Source organism: Acartia tonsa, chromosome 12 (assembly GCF_053477335.1).
Source record: "Acartia tonsa isolate MP-2025a chromosome 12, ASM5347733v1, whole genome shotgun sequence".
Classification (NCBI taxonomy): domain Eukaryota; kingdom Metazoa; phylum Arthropoda; class Copepoda; order Calanoida; family Acartiidae; genus Acartia; species Acartia tonsa.
The window spans coordinates 32,826,114-32,845,604 of NC_137271.1; the positions used below are offsets into that span (position 1 = coordinate 32,826,114).

Below are 19,491 nucleotides of genomic sequence, written 5' to 3' on the forward strand. Positions count from 1 at the left end.
GTGTGTTTGATCTCTTTCATTTTGGACCATTTTTTAAAGCGAAGCTTTTCTATAATTATGGTCGGTCCGTCCGTACGTCCATCCTAGATAGATAGCTTTTGTTCGTTAATTTAGGCATGTTAGAATTGTCCTATTGATTTCAAACTTTGCATGATGATTCCTGTAGTAGTTAGGTACGATTAAGAAAGCATGGCAACTATAAAATCATTACTAGAACGTCCGTACGTCCATTTTAAACATGTTGATTTTTTTACTTTTTTAATAACAAATTGTTATGTGATCTAATCATCCGATTGATCTGATTTTTGGTATAATGATTCCTGGGACAACAAAGTATAATGTTATAAGCGAAGCAACTCTATAATCATGTTGTCATCCTTGTTCTGGTATACTTCTCGGCCACTATTTAACCCATAATTATTAATGGTAATAGCGGCTTTGCCCTTTCCCTTTAGGGAGGGGGAGTCGACCCTACACTTTACATTTTGGTTTTTTAAGTAAATTTTTTTGTGGGGTAGGGGGGAGGGTAATTTTTTCAGGGTCTTTTCTCTAGCTTGGCTGATTGGAGGTACCCTCCCAAAAAAAGTTATGAATCCTAAGATCTAACTACTACTCCGTTTTAGACCTCCATATTAGAGAAGCTTCGAATAGGTCTGGGAATGGCTGTTTTATAATTTATATTTACATCTTTGGATGGTTTTAGGCTATTATTCTTATCTTCCTTTCCCTTAGAATACTTAGCCACTAGATGCTAGGTGCGCAGCCGCTAGGATTACCAAAATAAAATAAAGAAAATTATTTCCCGTATTCATTCGAATCCGGTGGATAGGTACCGGTTCTCATCCATACGAAAAAACTATGTCTAGCATCGTATTATATCCAGCTTTCTACGAATATAAAAATGTTAGCCCGTGCCTTCGGCACCTCGGGGCAAAAGAAACTGGTTTTAATCTTATAATTGTACATTCTATATCCACGAAAAGCCGTTTATAATACGATGCAAGAAATAACTATTAAATGATTCCTTTTAATTAATTCAATTCAACCTTTCAATAGAGTTGTGACTTTAAATAATTTGAACAAATTAAATTTCAACATTAACCCCATTCAGTTTATATAATTGATTTTTGCGTTTTCTTGTATCTCTTAATAATTGTATTTGTTTAAAACGCAAAAGTGAAAATTGTCATCCCTGAGATCTAAATGTACAAAAATCTGATGCAACAATAGACGTAATACATATATCTAGATGGTCCATCTTACCCTATTTTTCGTAAAACTAAAAAAGAATTTTTTTGCATATAAAAACCTTTGTTTACTTTTTGTTATATGAAAAATTATGTCCTTGTGTACCAAGATCTGTAAAATGTTTCAACCAATGAGATATCTTTAACGTACCTTTAGTTTTCTCCTATTGGCTGATTTTGACATTATGTCTCTATAAGTGCAACTTGTATATAACATGAATTGTGTGACTATTTTATTTTATTCCATGAAGATGTTTATACAAAAATTATAAAAATTGAATAGCGAAATTTGTATTTATATTTACAGTAGCGAACCTTTTCTATAACTTATTTATCCTATCTTTCTCTGTGGTTTACTCGGTTACTATTTGAGATACTTCGATAATTTTTTTGGAAAGATTTTACTGATTTTACCCGTTAGCATTTATGTTTATTATTTTTCTGTAAGAATATAACTGCTGCGCTATTTATTTAAAAATCTTCCGTGTTTTAAAATGTATGATTCATTAAAAGTTCCACTATACTGATTTTATAAGATCATTGGTATATAGATATGAAAAATACCAGAAAATAAGAAAAATTAATGCTTAAATGTATAAATGGATTTATTATTACTTGAATCTTACACCAGATTATCATGTGCTCTAATAAAGTGAAACTTGTAGCTGGCTAAAATAAGAATCAAATTTTTATTGTTTTATTTATTAAGTTGATGTCCAAACGTAATCTAAATGTAATCTACTAAATGGGCAATTTTGTGTATCATCATAGGGAATATACATTAATTTGTAGGCAATTGTCTTATCCCTGATTAAAATTAATATTTCTATACAAATATTCCTATACCTTTATCCCTTACTAACCATAGTTGTAATAGGTGTAAATGTATATCAGCAAATGCAATACTAAATAATAGCGAAAAGTATAATAACTAGCGCAGCAAAAACATTTAAGATTAAATTGAAGAGCATCATCAATTATTTATTATTTTTCATTCATAGTTTAAAAATATATCGTCAGACATATATACGGACTTACATAAAATAGTTATAAAGCAGCTGCGCTAAATACAACAAGAAACATGGCTGGAACGAATACACACTTAGATTTCTGTTTAAATTAAAATTCAGTCTTTCTTTAATTGTTAACGTGAAAACTTATAGTTTTTTGTTCTATGTGAATTTGTATTATTTTATTTTATAATCGTTTGATATACAATAATAGTGAGTGTGCGCATAGGTATAACCTAAACTATAGCCTAAACCCATCCGAGGCTTAGATTTTCAAATATACTTATAGTCTAAAAACATCCCGGTACTTTTATTAAGCTTTCCTAAAATGGAAAATATATTTGGTTAAGTAGTTATTGAAATCTTAAGTTAAAAAAAACCTTACTACTTAATTCATATAATAGGACAAATAAAATATTCTTTAATAAAATGTTCTATTAATGAACATAGTGATCCTTGTTATCAGGGAAGGGAGGGACATTGAACTGTAAATCAACTAAACACATTCTCGCATTCGTGGGCTCAAAAACACTAGGTTGTACATGTACAAACCTTCAATGTTCAAACTTATCCACCAATAATTTTGAACTACATAAGGAATAATTTTGTTTATCTTAATTGGAAGCGACATCAATTAATCCCCTATGTCTTATCCCTTGAGATCCCTGTTTATTACAAACTAGACTCAACGCCCAAATGGTAGAAAGCCTTTCTGTATAGATAAGTCCTTTCTTTTTTTTTACAGAGATTAAGGGGTTGGAAAATTCAAGATATATTAATCTTCTATTCTTATATTTTGTTTTTGGAAAAGAAGTTGTATCAACTTTTTTGCTTTTTATTTAAGATAGCTAGCCGGTCCTTTCAGTAAGTAGTAGATGTAAAATTTTTCAGAGAATTCAGATATGCAATCGGTTTTTTTGTAGACCTCTTATTTTTTAAGTAATTTAAGTTTTTTAAAAAAATAATTAAGTCGGTTTTAAGGTACTTAAACGCAACAAAATAAAAGAAGAAAATAGCCAGTATAAACAAAAATAGTAAGATCTTTAATTTGACACCTTACTTTTAAAATTCTGTTGAGTAATTGTTGAAAAAATCTATTTTTTTAACCTCGGTTTAATAAAAACATTAAACCTAAATATTTTCTCATACAGACATAAAAAATATGGGTTCATATATACCATTAGAATGAGAAAAATAATATGAATCCATTGTAAGCAAAATTGAAAAAGTTTAAAAAAATTTTAATAAAAAATAGAAAAAATAAAAAAGTTATTTTAAGAATTGTAACTACTAAACTAGCCAATCACAAATCGCAAAAATTGACGAATCGGGAAGCTTAATCTTTAACCCTTAACGGTCGGGGGGGGGGCGTTGAACGCCCCCCCCTCCGGTTTTTTCTATCTCATTTTATGTGTGTGAAAGATAAAGAGCCCAAACTGCTTGACTTTTTAAGTTTGGGTATGACACATAACTGAGAGTTGGAATTTTTTGAATATCTCCATCCTGGCGGGCACAGGATGCCAGCAAACCTGGCAGGGTCATCAAGGTAAAGATCAAAAATATTTTTTTGACTTAAACAAAGCATTTTATCTTACCAAAATACTAAAATATCCTCTAGTAGTACATCCTAATATTAAATACAGGTGTTCAAGTCAATTTCAGGTTCCAGGTATGATCCTGCAGGTCCTGATCCTCCAGGTCTCCAGAAATCTTTAAAAGGCTCCTGTGGCCGCAATTTTTGACTTAGAGACTTCAAATTTTAAACTTAAGCTTTTCTTACATGTCTACATAATGTATTAAAATTTCATAAAGATCCGCCGCCGTTTTCCCGCCGACCGCCGACTGCGGTGGCTGGCAGCTGCCAAGTACAGCTGCGGCCGCTGAAATTTATGTTTTGATATTTCAAACATAAAATTTACATAAAAATAAACATTTTCTGCAAAAAAAATTTTCTTCTAGCTTCAAAAATAAAAAAATTACAGCCGTTTGAAATTTTTAAGTAAAAAAGGACCTAAAAACAAAGGTTGTTAAATAAAAGGGTGAAGGAAGCGAAAATTGACCTTGACTTACTTAAGGTCGAAAATTCATCACAACACAGGGGACTTGCACAAAAATTTTTAGCCCTCTAGCTCTAATAGGAACTGAGATAATAGGGGGGGGCGTTGAACGCCCCCCCCCCGACTGATTAAGGTGCGGCAAGGGGCCCGACTGTAAAGGGTTAAAATTAACCTATAGAATTGCCAGAAAAAAGGAGAACGTTCATACAATATATACAATAGATACTACAATAAATATAGTGATATTAAAGAACATGTAAAGAATGAAAAATTATGAACAAATATGCATCAGTCTGTTTATAAACTTCAAAACAATGCAGTTAAAAATACATTATTGTTTCTTGTGTTTAAAAAATATCTGCTACATTGCATTGTCTTTTGTTTAGATTTGGTTCAGGTTTGGTTCAAGCTAACCCTTTAAAGCCGAAAATTATGAATCTTAAAATAAACTTATTTTTTTATTATAGTTTTATAAAACTTTTTCAATTTTGCTTAGAATAGATTCGTAATATTTTTCTGATTCTAAAGGTATATTTGAACCCATGTTTTTTATGTCTGTTTGAGAAAATATTTAGGTCTAAAGTTTTTATTAAACCGAGGTTAAAAAAATAGATTTTTTCAATAATTACTCAACAGAATTTTAAAAGTAAGGTGTCAAATTAAAGATCTTACTATTTTTGTTCATACTGGCCATTTTCTTCTTTTATTTTGTTGCGTTTTAGTACCTTAAAACCGACTTAATTATTTTTTTAAAAAACTTAAATTACTTAAAAAATAAGAGGTCTACAAAAAAACCGATTGCATATCTGAATTCTATGAAAAATTTTACATCTACTACTTACTGAAAGGACCGGCTAGCTATCTTAAATAAAAAGCAAAAAAGTTGATACAACTTCTTTCAAATTTTAGAGGAAAAAAAAAATGTAGATTGTTTTTAATATCAATTTCCAGTTCATTTATCCCTGCTTTTATATGACTCATTACTGTATAATACAAAATATATATTTCTTCTCAAAATATCTCTTTCAGTTTGATCATTATTGTGTAATATACGTATAGTTCCTTTTTTGTGGGTTATAGTTAAAAGCGAGGCGTTTCTATAATCTAGACATATTAGAATTGTCAGAAACTTGGCATGGTGATTGGTGATTCCTGTACTAGTGAGGCTATATCATTGTTTTTATCTACTTTTCTCTGGGCAAATTTAATGCTTTCACGGCTCTGAATGATATTATTTACCAATAATGAAAATTTAATTTGTTATCAAATTGACTGCCTCACACATTCAGTTGTTAAAAATTATTTTCAGAAGAAAAAAAATCAATTAAAATGGTTTTCGAAGGTGCCGGTCAGAGCGAGGGTCTTGAAATCTGGAGGATTGAGGTTACTTTTCGTGTAGCGAATCTACTCTACAATTAGTTGGAGTGGTCAATTAGTGGGAGTGGTCAATTAGTGGGAGTGGTCAATTAGTGGGAGTGTTCATTTAGTGGGAGTGGTCATTTGGCTGTTTATTACACTAGTTCTCAAAGTTTTATGATAACATTTTCTTATTTGTTGGCTTAAAACTTTGGAGACTTTTACTGAATTTTGATTGTTTGGTTCAATACGTTGATCGAGTGTTTCAATTGTTTTAATTGTAATCTACAGAAGGGGTAATTTTGTGTATCATCATTGGGGATGTACATTAATTTTATCAACGATTGTCTTATTCCTTTGTTTCCTTGAGAATTTTCGATTTTTTTGGTTTGCTAAGTGGGTAACTGTTACTTCGATAAAACCATCAAAATACATTTTAAAAATAAAAATATAGTGTAGGTATAGCTTTAAACTTTTACTATTAAACAATTCTTGCATTTTGGCTGAAAAGCTATGCTACTATGACATAAATACCCTTGTTTTTTTTAGGATTTTCAGCCAGTGCCATATCCAACGAATGGAAAGTTCTACACTGGGGATTCCTACATTATTCTGAATACTAAGGTATAATAACTGGGATATATGTATGTGGATATATTGACAGGGGAAAATATGTTGTTAATTTAGCTTGCTAATATTGGCCTCATTTACTGGTCAGTTCGTTAATTCAGTATAAGTGGAGGAGACGGGATAAAAACGGTATCGTTATTTTAGCCAGCTGTGAGCATCACTCTTTTTAAATTCAGAGTACATGAAAATCTGGTGCAGCATCCAAGTAATGATATATCGATTAATTTTTTTTTGAGAAATCAGAAAAAAATATTTATCTTCTTGGAATAATTGATGTCAGCTTGGAATTTCTTAATTGACGTTAGAAATGCTAAATCAGTTGCGTCATATAATTGAAGTGTTGGAGTATTGTTTGTTTTTAGCCCAGTAGGGATTCATAACACTTATTTTATAAAAAGTTTCGGGTCCACTTTCTGATGAAAAGAAATAATAATATTTTAGCTGTAAGTTCATTTTACTTTAAATTTTTGCATATAAAACAAGGATTACAACATCCATAAAAGCTCTAAAATCAGACATCAGAAAAAAGGAACAGAAAAGCAGGATACAAATTTAACAGTCCTAATACAATTGTATGTAAATATGTTTCATTATTGCTTAAAGTCAAGTTACTGTTTCAACATATTTTTTGGACTTACGTAGATGCTTTGTTACATGTACTTTGTTGTCTTAAGAGTTATTTTACAAAAAATCAGATAAATAGGAAAAATAAGGAATATGAAAAAATTCTTAAATAGTTCATAGAGTTGCTAAGCTTTCTAAATCATACCTTAATGTTACAGGGATCATCATATCAAGTTTGAAATTCAAACATGCCCGAATTAATGATAATAGTTATCCGTTATTTACTGAACCCTAGTTATAGAAAATCTTCTATTTAAACAAATATTTGATATTAGGATGTGAAGGGCAAACTTATCTGGAGTGTCCATTTCTGGCTGGGAAACGAAACTACCCAGGTTAATTTTGTTAAACTTTTATTAAGTGCATAATCCTATTATATAAAGTAGTAAGGTTGTTTTGTCTTAAGCATAAGATTTCAATTACTATTGGCCCGATTAAGTTTAAATTTTTAGGAAAGCTTCACATAGGTCCTGGGATGGTTTAAGGCTATTTTTTTTTAGATTTAAGTCTTGAAATGGTTTGGCTATTTTTCTAACCTCCCCTTTCACAAATAATACAGATCTCCTAGATGCTAAAGGTGCATCTGCTAGTAGGGTTCATTAAATTAAATTAGTATGTTAATGAATGCATTTTAATACTTTTTAGAATTTCTTTATATACTTCTTTATTGTTCTTTATTTGCTACTTAACAGGGATCTAAAGTGATCAGACAATAAAAATAATTTCATGTATTTCACCAAATGATGATAATTAAAATTACCCCTTTTGTATATTGAACTTAATGATTGAAAAGTTTTGCCAAACTAGTTTAGAAGCAACTGATAACAATTTAATAAAAGTACACAAAGTATATAGGCTATAAAACTTTGGGTACCAATGTAATTTACAGTCCAATGCCCCTTCCTACCTTGCCACAAATGTACATAATTTACTTGTTATTAGGATGAGAGTGGGGCAGCAGCTATGCTAACTGTTGAGCTAGATGACACCCTGGGTGGGGCACCTGTCCAATATAGGTACTTAGTATTTAGTATACATATGTACTTTCTTAAGTGAGCGTTGATATCTTTCCCTAAAAAAGATAAAAACCTGCCCTGGGCTAAAATGAAGATTCCCTAAGAAGGAATACCCAAACTGTCGAGTCGTCTGCGAGATCTTATAGGACAAATACATAGACATGAGTAAGCCAGACATATTTGCATAAATAAATTGAAAAAACAAAAAACTGAACTTTACATTTATATTAAGGGAGGTACAAGGAGCAGAGTCTACGCAGTTTCTATCTTATTTTCCACAGGTATTTTTAGTTTTGTATTGTATTTGTATTGTATGACGTCATTTTTTATTAGGCACTATAAACTGCTTCTAAATAAAAAAATAAAAAGTGGATTATCTGGAGTACCCTATTCCTTTACTCAAAAACCTAACCTGACAAAACCTAACAAACAAACAAAAACTCCCCCCTCCCACAGTGCGTATGAAGGTGCTTTGACTTTTGTGTCAGAACCTAAATTGGGACATAGTGCATTTCACACCCGAGGTTAGGTCACTTCATTTCACTTTTCAATAAAATTTAAAATGCAGCGGTTTTTGAGAAAATTAGATTTGAAAATTTCAAGTTCAATTTTCACCCACTAGGAGTTACCGCATAATCATGACAAGAAAAGCGAAGATTATTTATTTAAAATTTTGAACAATATTGCTTTTATAAAGTCTGTCATAAAACCTCTCTATAAATGATTTATTTAAGGCTGAATTTCCGTGACCTTAGCAAAGCAACTGATAAAAATGGCCATTAATTAACTCACTTCAGTAGTGATTTTATGAAGAACTTTATAAAAGCAAACTTGTTCAAAATTTTAAATAAATAATCTTTGCTTTTCTTGCCATGATTATGCGGTAACTCCTAGTGGGTGAAAATTGAACTTGAAATTTTCAAATCTAATTTTCTCAAAAAACCGCTGCATTTTAAATTTCATTGAAAAGTAAAATGAAGTTACCTAACCTAGGGTAATGAAATGCACTATGTCCCAATTTAGGTTCTGACAAAAAAGTCAAAAAGAACTGTGCTCCCTTACTGTGCTTATTTCAAAATAGTAGGGGGACTTATCTGTGCTTCACTAGGCACTTTGAGGGAAAATATTGAATATTTATTTATCGCATCGCACTAATGACAGCTTTCCGCGGATATAGAAATATACAATTATAAGATAAAAACCAGTTTTGTTAGCCCCGAGATGCCTAAGGAACCAAAGGCTACCAAAACTGCTTTTAATATTAATTGATATTGTACAATTTTTATATTTGTAAAAAAACTGGATATAATATGATACGATATATGATTTTTCAGTCTGGCTTAGAACCGGTTATAATCCAGCGCGCAGATATTGATCGGTTCCGAAGTCATACTGGAAAAATTTAAGTATTTGTTTCAAAAATATGTTAATTGTTTAGAAAAGTGTATATTACCTGCCTGGAGGAGTTCAATCTGGATTCAAACATTATGATCCTGATCAGGTTAGTTAGTCACATATGGACCATTAGTGGACAGACCTGCACACAAAATATATTCATTGATAGCTTCCTTATCCCTATAATATAGTAAAAGGATCTCAGTCTGTGTATATGTGTGTGTACCGAAGGATCTAGCAAACCACTGAACCGATAAGGTCATCCTTTACCGAGTAGTTTATAACTATTTTGAGGGAGGGGAACCAAGAAAAATCGCCTCTAGAAAAAAATCCCCCTATAAAATTAAAAGAAAACAAACTTTTTCTTTTTAAAACTACAATTAAAAGTGGGAGGGGTCGACTTCCCCCCAGCCTCAAGGGCCCCTAGGGGCGTAGCTGCTAGTAAATACTAAAGAAAAAGGAAATTATTCAGGTTAATTTTACATCAAACAGGACACAAAGCAAGCTATAGTAATCTACATCCTTTCTTTTCTCCAACATTTACCGGCCATCTAAAGCAGAATTTAACAAATAGTTGGGAGGATTAATTTATTATTAAAGAGTGTTTTGTCCTTTTATGCATGACGTAAAATTATAATTTGTATATTGATAACCTTTTTCTTTCTAATTCAAATATCAAGGTTTATAAATACATATTATTAGTCAGAAATAAGGTTAAACTTACAAGCAAATGAATCTAAAATAATAATTGTTGAGGCAGTTGTAAAGGTCGTCATTTTTACTATGTGTTATATGTATAGAAAAATCTTTTTCCAATACTTCTTTTTTAATATGTCATAAATGAACTTTAATATTATTGGAACACAGTGGTGTGCTGAAGGGAGGTCTAATTTGGCAAGAAATGAGAATTATGGGTTCTTACCTCCTAAACATTTTGGCAGTGGCGTACACCTCTCTTGAAACATAATACTAATCCTATTATATTAAGTAGTAAGCTTTTTTTGTCTGTAGCAAAGGATCTTGCTAACCGCTGAACTGATATAGTTCTCCTTTACAGTGAACCTTCTTATAGGGCCTGGGAAGGTTTTTAAATATTTTTTTAGGGATCTTCACCCTCCTAAAAAAGATGACCCTCGTTACTAATTTTAAAATTTTCCTTTTAAAACTCAAATTGAAAATGGGTGTGTGGCAGACTTTTCCTGCTAGTATTTGTGTATTGCATCTAATACACAAACAAAAGTACTAGTATATTGAGCTCAAAAAGTACTAAGTAGTATTCCTGACTAAGTAGTTTATTGGGATCCATGGTTAAAGCCTGCTCTGCATTCCTGTCTGCTTTGATCCATATAAAGTTAGGATTCGATTCATTGGACTGTAAATTGTATGGCCCCCTAAGATTTATAAACATATTGTTTCATTCTTTAACTTTAGGTTTTGTTGATCAAACTAGCAGTGTCCAAATTTCTTTACCAACAATTTCTATCCTGTCAATGTGTACTTTAAATGGCTTCAAAACCGAATAATATCTGCTGAATTTCGACCTGTGTTGAGACATAATGTAAACTATGGCCTTATTTATTGTCAGATAGTAAAAATATCATATTTAGTAATTTATTGACATTAACTATATTAGAATTGACTATATCGTAGCTTGATCTTTAAATCATTTTAGTGGTGATTTAAAGATCTAGCTCTTGTTTCATTAAAAGTATTTTGAACTTGATATTACTGCTCTACTCATGGACATACTTGTCCTTGTTTAGGTTGAAACAAGAATGTTTAAAGTCAAAGGAAAGAGAAATATTCGTGTGGAACAGGTAAATATCTTTAGTAGCGAAGCTACTCTATAAATGATCATTTCTGTCCGTCCACCTGTCTGTAAAGCTCACTGGTTTTTTACCTTTTATCTTTCTTCCCCCTTTTCTCTCCTTTTCTCTGCCCCCAAAATTTTTATTTAAATTCAAAAAGCTTCGCTACATATGGAAGTAATCGTCCTTATCAAATTGCAATTTATTTTCTATTGGGTTATGTTTCTTAACTGGATTTACTTGCATTATATAAGAAGTAGGATGTTTGAAGTCTGTTTTTATTTTATCCCTTTCAAGGGAGCTTCATAAAGGTCCCCATGGCAAGTTTTGTTTGTTTGTTTCTTGAAGACTTCTGGAGTATGATCATACACTTTTGCATAGCCACCAGGGCCATCTCAAGTTCTATGTTCAAGCAACTTTTCTATATTTAATATATGATTCCTGCCCAAAAACTAAGTAAGTGAGAAGAAACTTATCGTTTATATATTATTTCTGTGTCCATATTAGTGATACTCTGTGATTTATTGACATTTAGGTAGAAGTAAGTGTGGAGAGTATGAACAAATCTGACTGCTTTATACTGGATACTGGAAAGGGGAAGACCATTTTCGTTTTTATGCCTCCAGGTTTGTAGGGTTTACAGGGATCTTAAGGGACAAGACAATGGGAGATAAATTGATGCACACATTTACTTATGACTACCTTTTTTTTATACATGAAAAGTATTTGGTAACTAATTTTTACCAACCAACTAAGATTTATTCAAAATACGGCAAGTGTTTAGGCCAACATATGAGAGCGTGTATTCATAAAACATTTGGTACCAGTATAATTTACTGTCTTATACCCCTTCCTCCCTGGCTGACTGACTTACTCTTCTAGAATTTATTTTGTGATCTAGTTAAATCAAAATTCTGTTCAATTTTAGCAACGTTGTGGGATATATGTATAAAGGTACATAAAAGTTAGAGGCCTCTTTGGAAAGCTTCAATTTATTTTTATAAAGAGGAATATTCTAAAGTTGCTGGATGTCTATCCATTTTTCCCCATTAAGATATCGTAGATTGCAGTACTGATTTAAGCAGCTTTAAAAGTATCTAAAAGTTTGAAAATGTAAGGTTGGGGGGTAATCTGTATCTTTCCTTAACTCCACCTCCCCCCCCCCCTAAACATTTTAAAACAAAAATAAGAAGTGTTTGGGAAAAAATACAAAGTTTCAATATAATCCAGGTGCTAGAAGATCCGAGACGTTCAAGGCAACACTGGTTGCAAATCAAATCCGAGATGAGGACCATGCCGGCAATTCTGATGTGGTTATTACAGGTACATACAGACATGCTACAATTGTTTAGTAGGTAGCTGTCTACAGTGCCCTAGCAAAATAAGGATAGACGTCACTGATTTTGGCCTACTTATTCTATTGACGTCAGGAAATAACCTATACCCCATCTCTTTTCTAGTGGGTTTCTTTCCCCCTTCCCTTTCTCTTTCCCTCTACGTCAATTATGACGTCAATAGAATAGGTAAGCCAAAAGCTGTGACATCTATCCCCATTTTCCTAGGGCAGTAACTAAACACAGCTACGTTTAGTAGATGCACTTTTAAAAAATTCGGTTCTTATCTACAAGGTGATTATCCAGCAAGGAAACCCACACTTCCAACTCCTTATTTTTAAAATTTAAAATTTAGTAAATAGAAGGGTTGGGGGGCTAGTTGGTCTGACCCTACAGGGGCCCTGTACCCAATATAACCTAACCTAACATGGACCAATGTTATAAACATATACTACCCCCCTGGCCTTCTTTATTTTCAATATATTTTAAGAAAGGAGAATTATAAGGGTTACTGTGTTAGTTAGGAATACGCCAAAAAATCTTATGCTTTTTATTCATTATAAATTTATTTATAAATAACTTTTACGAAGAAAAATCATTTGTTAAATATCAATCTAAATATGTTTATGTAAAAAGATAAAAATAATGTTCATAGGTAGCATAACAATAAAAGCTATAAAAAAGTTCAGGAAAGTGTTATTCAGATAAGAACTAAGAAAACTTTGACAAAATGTAATCACAAAGTTACATTCACTAAAATTTAATGAAAATTTTTATGAGACTAACTTTTTACTATAGCAGTCATTGTCAATAAATCACACATGGGTGGACCGACGAACTTACTGACAAACCATAGCTATAGAGTAGCTACTAATATAACAATTATATCTCATGAAATAAAATATTCCTACATTATTGAATTTATAATGAACTATAAAAACTTAAGATATTTTGTTGTGGTTGTCAATCCAAAACTATTCCATTAATTCCAATTTAAAAAATGGATATATTGACAGCGGAAAATTTGTCCTCAATTTAGGTTGCTAATATGGATGTCTTTTATTGGCCTTTTAGTTTATCCAGAAGGAGAGGAGGGGAAGGGGTGAATGGAGGGGTATAGTTATTTTAGCCATCACTTTATTTAAGTATATGAAAATCTGGTGCAACTGTGGTATTCGGCAACCGTGAGCCATGCCTATGGCACCCCTGACCGGGGTTCGGGGAAGGGCCACAGGCCCTCCCCCGAGTCCTGGGGAAGGGGTCTGCCGACCCCCTCCCTATGCCTAAAATTAATGATTGAATCTGACAAGCTTTATTATGGTTAAGCTGCATTGTTAATTCCCCCCACCCTTTCCAGGGATGGGGGATCATTATTGCCCAAACTGACTATTGTATGTGTATATAATGCTTTTATGTTATGATTATTTATTCCTATCTGTGTAGCTATTGTTTGTTGTATATATATTTAGTATTCCTTAGACCTTCAATAAAGGGACAACTGAAATAGATGTTGTTTGTTATTTAGTGATTGTTAGAGAAGCGTAGCTTCTCTATAGTAAGGTGTCCACGTCTGTCACACTGCCGTAGTCTAATTGAACTCCGGTGTCTGCCATTTATCCTCGGCGGATACCACAACTTTTGGTGACAGCTGTGTGAGATTACGGCAAACCACAAGTGTAGAGCAGACGCGCAGCTGAGGCTAAGGTACTCCCAGCAGTGAAACTGGCAAAACTGACACAAGCAACCTGAATTACCCACCCTGGATAGCAAGGTCTAACTCTGCATCCGGCAGTTGTGGAAGTGAAACAGCGAAACTTGACGGAGAACCGCGAGAAGCGCCGACATCTAACGGAGAATTGAGCGCTCAAAGGGCTGAAACAGGCCTGCGGACTGGCTGAAACAGGCCAAATAAGTGCAAACGGCTGAAAATAGGCCAACATTTACTGCAAGAGATAGCAGGATCCGAACCAGCGGCGCTAGCAGGACGGGACATTCCCTGCCGCCATCAGCCGGATTTGGATAAGCGGCGCTAGCAGGACGGGACATTCCCTGCCGCCGATAGGCTGAAACACGCCACATAGCTGCAAGCTGCGAGCCAACATACGAGTGTAGTGTACCAAAGCAGAGAAAACTACGTCAACTCCAAGTATCCTGAGAGGCTACAGCGCAGCCACCCATCTAGAAAAGCAGATATTATATCACATTGTAGGGATTACCACCCTAGTGTGATGGTTAAACAATAGATTTATGAGCAAGGATTGGCAAACAATTTGTTGTGTATTGTGATAAAACTAAAAATAGAACAGGCTTGGATTTGTTGTGTATTGTGATAACAACTAAAAATAGAACAGGTTTGGTAAGCAAATCTGTTATGTATTGTGATAAGGCCAAAAATAGAATCTAGATGTAATATAACAATGCCTTGATAAACAATCTAACCACCCAAGCCTACAGCACAACAAAAATACACCCCTTATTCCAGAGGAAAGGGAGGGGCCCACTCTCCATTGAAGGAAATACAATCAAGGTGACATAACAGATAAGCCTAGGATTAAGGAGAAAGGGCACCATTACCTCATCACACAGTTACCTCAAACCCACAGCACTCCCCCTTCCTCACAGGGGGAACGGACGGATTTACCCCGTCCCCTCACGCACTTCCCCCCTCCTACCCACACTTGACTAAGTCCGCCCACGGTGTGGAGCTAGCGACCGGGAACACAGAGCGCCATTTACGGGTCGCGCAACGGAGTTCGGAAATATCATAAAATTCAACGGACAAAGCGGACCAATGAGAGAGCGAGTTGAGGGATAAGTGCGCGTTTTACCTGTGTGCGCGGATTTGACGGTGCGTAAGCGCGCTGCAAGGACAGGAGATTTCACGCACACACACACACACAGGAGCGGAGCTACTCCATAGCATCTAACAGAGGTATTTTTAGAAAATAAAGAATTACAAGCTTCTTCCTCCTATCTATAGTGTGGTAAAGGAAAACCAAATCAGTTCCTGACAGCAGTTCAGACCCTCAACAGCTATCTACCCCTACCAGCCTACTCTACAACCTCAGAATAAAACTAGTGATAAGTACAGCTAAGTTATATCTTTGTAACTAAACTACCAACCTAGTGATAAAACAGTGTTGGCTGTTAGGCTAGAAAGCCTCAAGTGACAAACCATTTATAATATTGCCTTATAACTTTGTGTCCCGCCGTTGAACCGTTGACCCGATGGAGCAGCCGCAAGCGCCAGGAGGCGACCAAGCCCCAGGATGGCTCCAGGATGACCCTCAGCCGGCTCCAGCCGAGTACCGCAAGCTGATGCTGAGTAACCTGCCGGAGTATAGAGGACCGCCCAAGCAATCCTGGAGTTCCCACATCCGCAGACTCGAGATGTCATGGGCGGCTTACCGCGTGCCGCCCCATGACTCCCTCAACCGCCGCAACGCCCTTTTACTGTCACTGGTAGGGCAAGCGGCGGAAATGGCTTCTCATCTGTTTGGCGAGGCAGGCCAAGCCTTGACATACGAACAAGTCAAGGCCGAGTGTGAAATGTTATTTCGTCCCGCCTTTGAATCCCAGACGTTGAAGCAAGCCTTCAGGGATTACAGGCAACACTCGACAGAACCTATACAAGCATACATATCCACAAAGTGTGCCTTGTATAGGGACGCCTACAGCCATGAGAATCTCGAATTATTAGTCGACGAATTAAATCGTGGCATTCGTAACGCTAATGTGAAACGTGAAATGATGAGTCATGAGATCGCCTCTGTACCTGAGTACACGAGGCGAGCCATGTTCACCGTCACAATGATTACCAAGCAGCTGAAGGAGGGTGTGTGCCTAGTGGACGCCACCGACGGGCTCACGGGATCAGCCAGCGTCCAGTTGCCCCATTACGACGAGTCGGAGCCAATGGAGATTGGCGCCTTGGCTCCGGGTCTCCACCAGATGGGGAAGGTCGCTCCAGATGACAAGATTCCAGGCCGCTGTTTCCGCTGCCAAGGGAAAGGCCACCGAGCTCGAGACTGCCCGACGCCTATGGAAGTCAGCCTAGAGGAGAGACGCACCCAGCCACGCCGTGACCGTCCTGCCAAGTGCGAGCGTTGCCACTATGCTGGCCATACGGCGGCCGAGTGCAGAGCCGACTGGGACCAGGTAGCCGGCCGTAGGCGCACCGCAGACAAGGGTGCTCCCCCAGGAAAGCCCAGCAGAGTAGCCCACATGGAAGGGAGCGCGCCCCCAGCACCACCGCAGCAAGCAGCCGCCCCCAACGCAGCGGGCCGAGCCGACGGAATGCCGCAGTTTGGGACCGTTCCAGCTAGGATCAACGTACTGGGAGGCGCGGCTGAACCCAACCGGGTTGGCCTGGGCTTCAGTCTCAACCACCTGGGGCCGGAGTTTGTGCAACCCAACAACATCGCCGAGCCAGAAGTTCTGAGGCCCCAGCCTTTTAGCCTAAACATGATGGAGCCTGCTCGACCGAGCCTACCCAGCAAGAGTGGAGGGGCGCTACCCAGCGTCACTGAGGCGGTGTACGGGGAGGCCCTGGCGGCCGCTGAACGAGAGAGGCAGGAGGCGCTAGCCAGCGCATCAGAGTCGATGTATGGGGCGCCACCCGGCGCCGCCACCTGCGATGACTGGGGGGTGCTATCCAGCGCCTCCAACTTGGTGCCTGGGGCGACAACCGTCGCCGCCACCGAGATACCTGGATCCTGGAACGAGCCAGCCTCCAACCTGGTGCCTGGGGCGACAACCGTCGCCGCCACCGAGATACCTGGATCCTGGAACGAGCCAGCAGTCCCAGAGGAAGGGGTGACACCCGTCACCCCCAGTCAGCCAGCGCCACCAGCCTGTAGGGAGAGCCCAACTATACACCATCCAGCGCCCCCTGCCAGCCGAAGGAACCCAGCTGCCCAGCACTTCCAGTCGAGCCAGGATAAGTTAAATTTAACAAATGTGTTGTATCCAAACTATTGTAAAACCCCAACCTTGCCTGTGCCCCCTGCACCAGAGGCTGGGGAGATTGAAATTTGGGGATATAAGGACTTGCCTGTGCCACATGCACCTGAGTTCCTAGGGCAGGGGAGGGACGTGAGTCAGGGCGAGCCTGTGCCACACGCACTTCAGCCCCATGCCACTGGGCATGCCATGGACAAGGGAAGGGACCCCTTGGGGCTAGGGGAGCCGACACCCAGGCAAGCGCCAGTCGCCTGCCAGTCTGTCATTGGGGAGGGTATCGGGGTGCCCCGGCCACACAAAGATAACGCTCAATGGAAATTTGTATCTAGCCAGGAGCAGCCCAGCCGTGTCCAGCCCCGAGAAGCAGCCGTGACCCGAGCCGAAGATCCCCAGCCGCGTGCGCGAGGTAGATGGCTGTCTGGTAGCTTCTCACACTGGTGGATGGTCCTGTGGGGACTACTGCTGGCAGCCGTGTGGCCTACAACCAGCTACGTCCTGGTGGGGTGGGACTGCGCCAACCCCACCCACGTCACAGCCTACAATAAAGAAAAGATGTGTAGCACGGAACCGCTACACCAGGAGGTGCCCCTGGGCCATGAAGTACACGTCCTGCAGCAAGTCAAGATTAGGGAAACAACAGGATACAGTTGTCAGCTCACTGTGTCCCAGTGGACATTCAGGTGTGGGGTATGGGGTCACCTCAAGGTGACCTCGGTCCCCACCCTCATGAGGCCAACCAAGATCGATCCAGAAACGTGCCGAGACCTGGCCAGGAACCGAGTCTACATGCTGCCAGGCAAGACCCAGCCACTGACGTTCCAGCTGAACCATCCCCTGTTCTTCACCCTCGATATGGTGGGCGCCCTTGTCAACAGCCCCGAGGGGGTGGGTTGTGAAGGGGAGGACGTCCACTTCGAGGGCCAGCTGTACCGCAATGAATTAGTGCTCCAGGAACGACGGCTGCTGGTCAAGGAAGAGACCTACGTAGTAGAGGATGGACGGGTGGAGTCCCAATCTGACCACCTGGCCTTAGAATGTCCCCATTCTGAGCTGTCTTGCATCACTGGGGAAGCAACCTACGTGTGGGACCACCTGGGGAGAGATTGCCCCTTGAGGCTGATCCGCAGCCTCCAGCCTAGCCTAGTGATGGATGCGTTCCTGGTTGACCATCAAGCCCAGTTTTTCATCAACATGACCAACCCCACCTCAATAGTGAACTGCGACTTTGAGGCCCATGCCACCAACCACCCAGCATTGTTCGTGGCAGCTGACCCGGCCGCGGCAGCGCTGCCCAGAGTATCGGCCAGGGATGTGGATGTCCCCCTGCAGGCCCAGATACATGCAGGTTACATTGGATTCACCCTGGAGACACGCATGAAAAGCACAGCGGCAGAAGAAGTAGCGGCCAACTGCTGGAAGCTCCAGCAACTAGACCCGGCCCACCCGGTGCGTGTCCAGGGGAGCACGTTCTCTGTACTGAGGGGAGATGTCCTGCTCCAGCTTACCTGCCAACGCAACAAATACGTTGTCCGTGAAAGCAAGGAATGTTGGGACAAAGTACCAGTAGAACCCACAGGATTTGTAGACGCCGTGACACGGGTGTATAGCGGCCACGCCACCAAGATTCCCTGCTCCTCCACCTACCCCCTGACTGTGCACGCGGAGGAAGGCTGGATAGAACTAACCCCCGCACCTAAGAAGAGGACACCCCCGCTGGATACGCCCAAGCAGCTGCTGACAGAACCCTTGAATGACTTTAGTTCAGGAGGCTTGTATTCACAGGCTGAGTTGAACGACTGGCAGCAGCTGCTAGCCTTCCCAGCGTATAAAAGCGCCATGCTGACCGGCCTGTCCTATGGCTCGTGCGTTCAGCAAGGTAGCTGTTCGGCCACTGGAGACCATGGGATCGTGTCCTACAATATCGACCGACTGGCAGAGGAAGGAGAGGCCGCCCTGGATGTCTGGGCTGGATTCAGACAAGCTATTCACGAGTGGGGAGATGGCGCAGCCATACTGTGCTTACTGTTGTTGATCCTCAAACTGCTGGGGGAT

General features: G+C 38.5%; 1 protein-coding gene across 1 annotated transcript in view; it reads left to right on the top strand.

The window, feature by feature from the left end:
- The first annotated feature begins 5,592 nt into the window (after nt 1-5,592).
- The window catches only part of Gel (Gelsolin), a 28,226-nt gene continuing 14,327 nt past the window's right edge, over nt 5,593-19,491 (top strand). Inside the window, exons 1-9 of the mRNA XM_080178593.1 lie at nt 5,593-5,697; nt 6,220-6,294; nt 7,200-7,259; nt 7,867-7,940; nt 8,173-8,221; nt 9,379-9,441; nt 11,099-11,152; nt 11,679-11,769; nt 12,374-12,466. Coding sequence (XP_080034719.1) covers nt 5,644-5,697; nt 6,220-6,294; nt 7,200-7,259; nt 7,867-7,940; nt 8,173-8,221; nt 9,379-9,441; nt 11,099-11,152; nt 11,679-11,769; nt 12,374-12,466 — 613 coding nt within the window. The 5' untranslated portion in view covers nt 5,593-5,643. The remainder of the gene's footprint in view (nt 5,698-6,219; nt 6,295-7,199; nt 7,260-7,866; nt 7,941-8,172; nt 8,222-9,378; nt 9,442-11,098; nt 11,153-11,678; nt 11,770-12,373; nt 12,467-19,491) is intronic.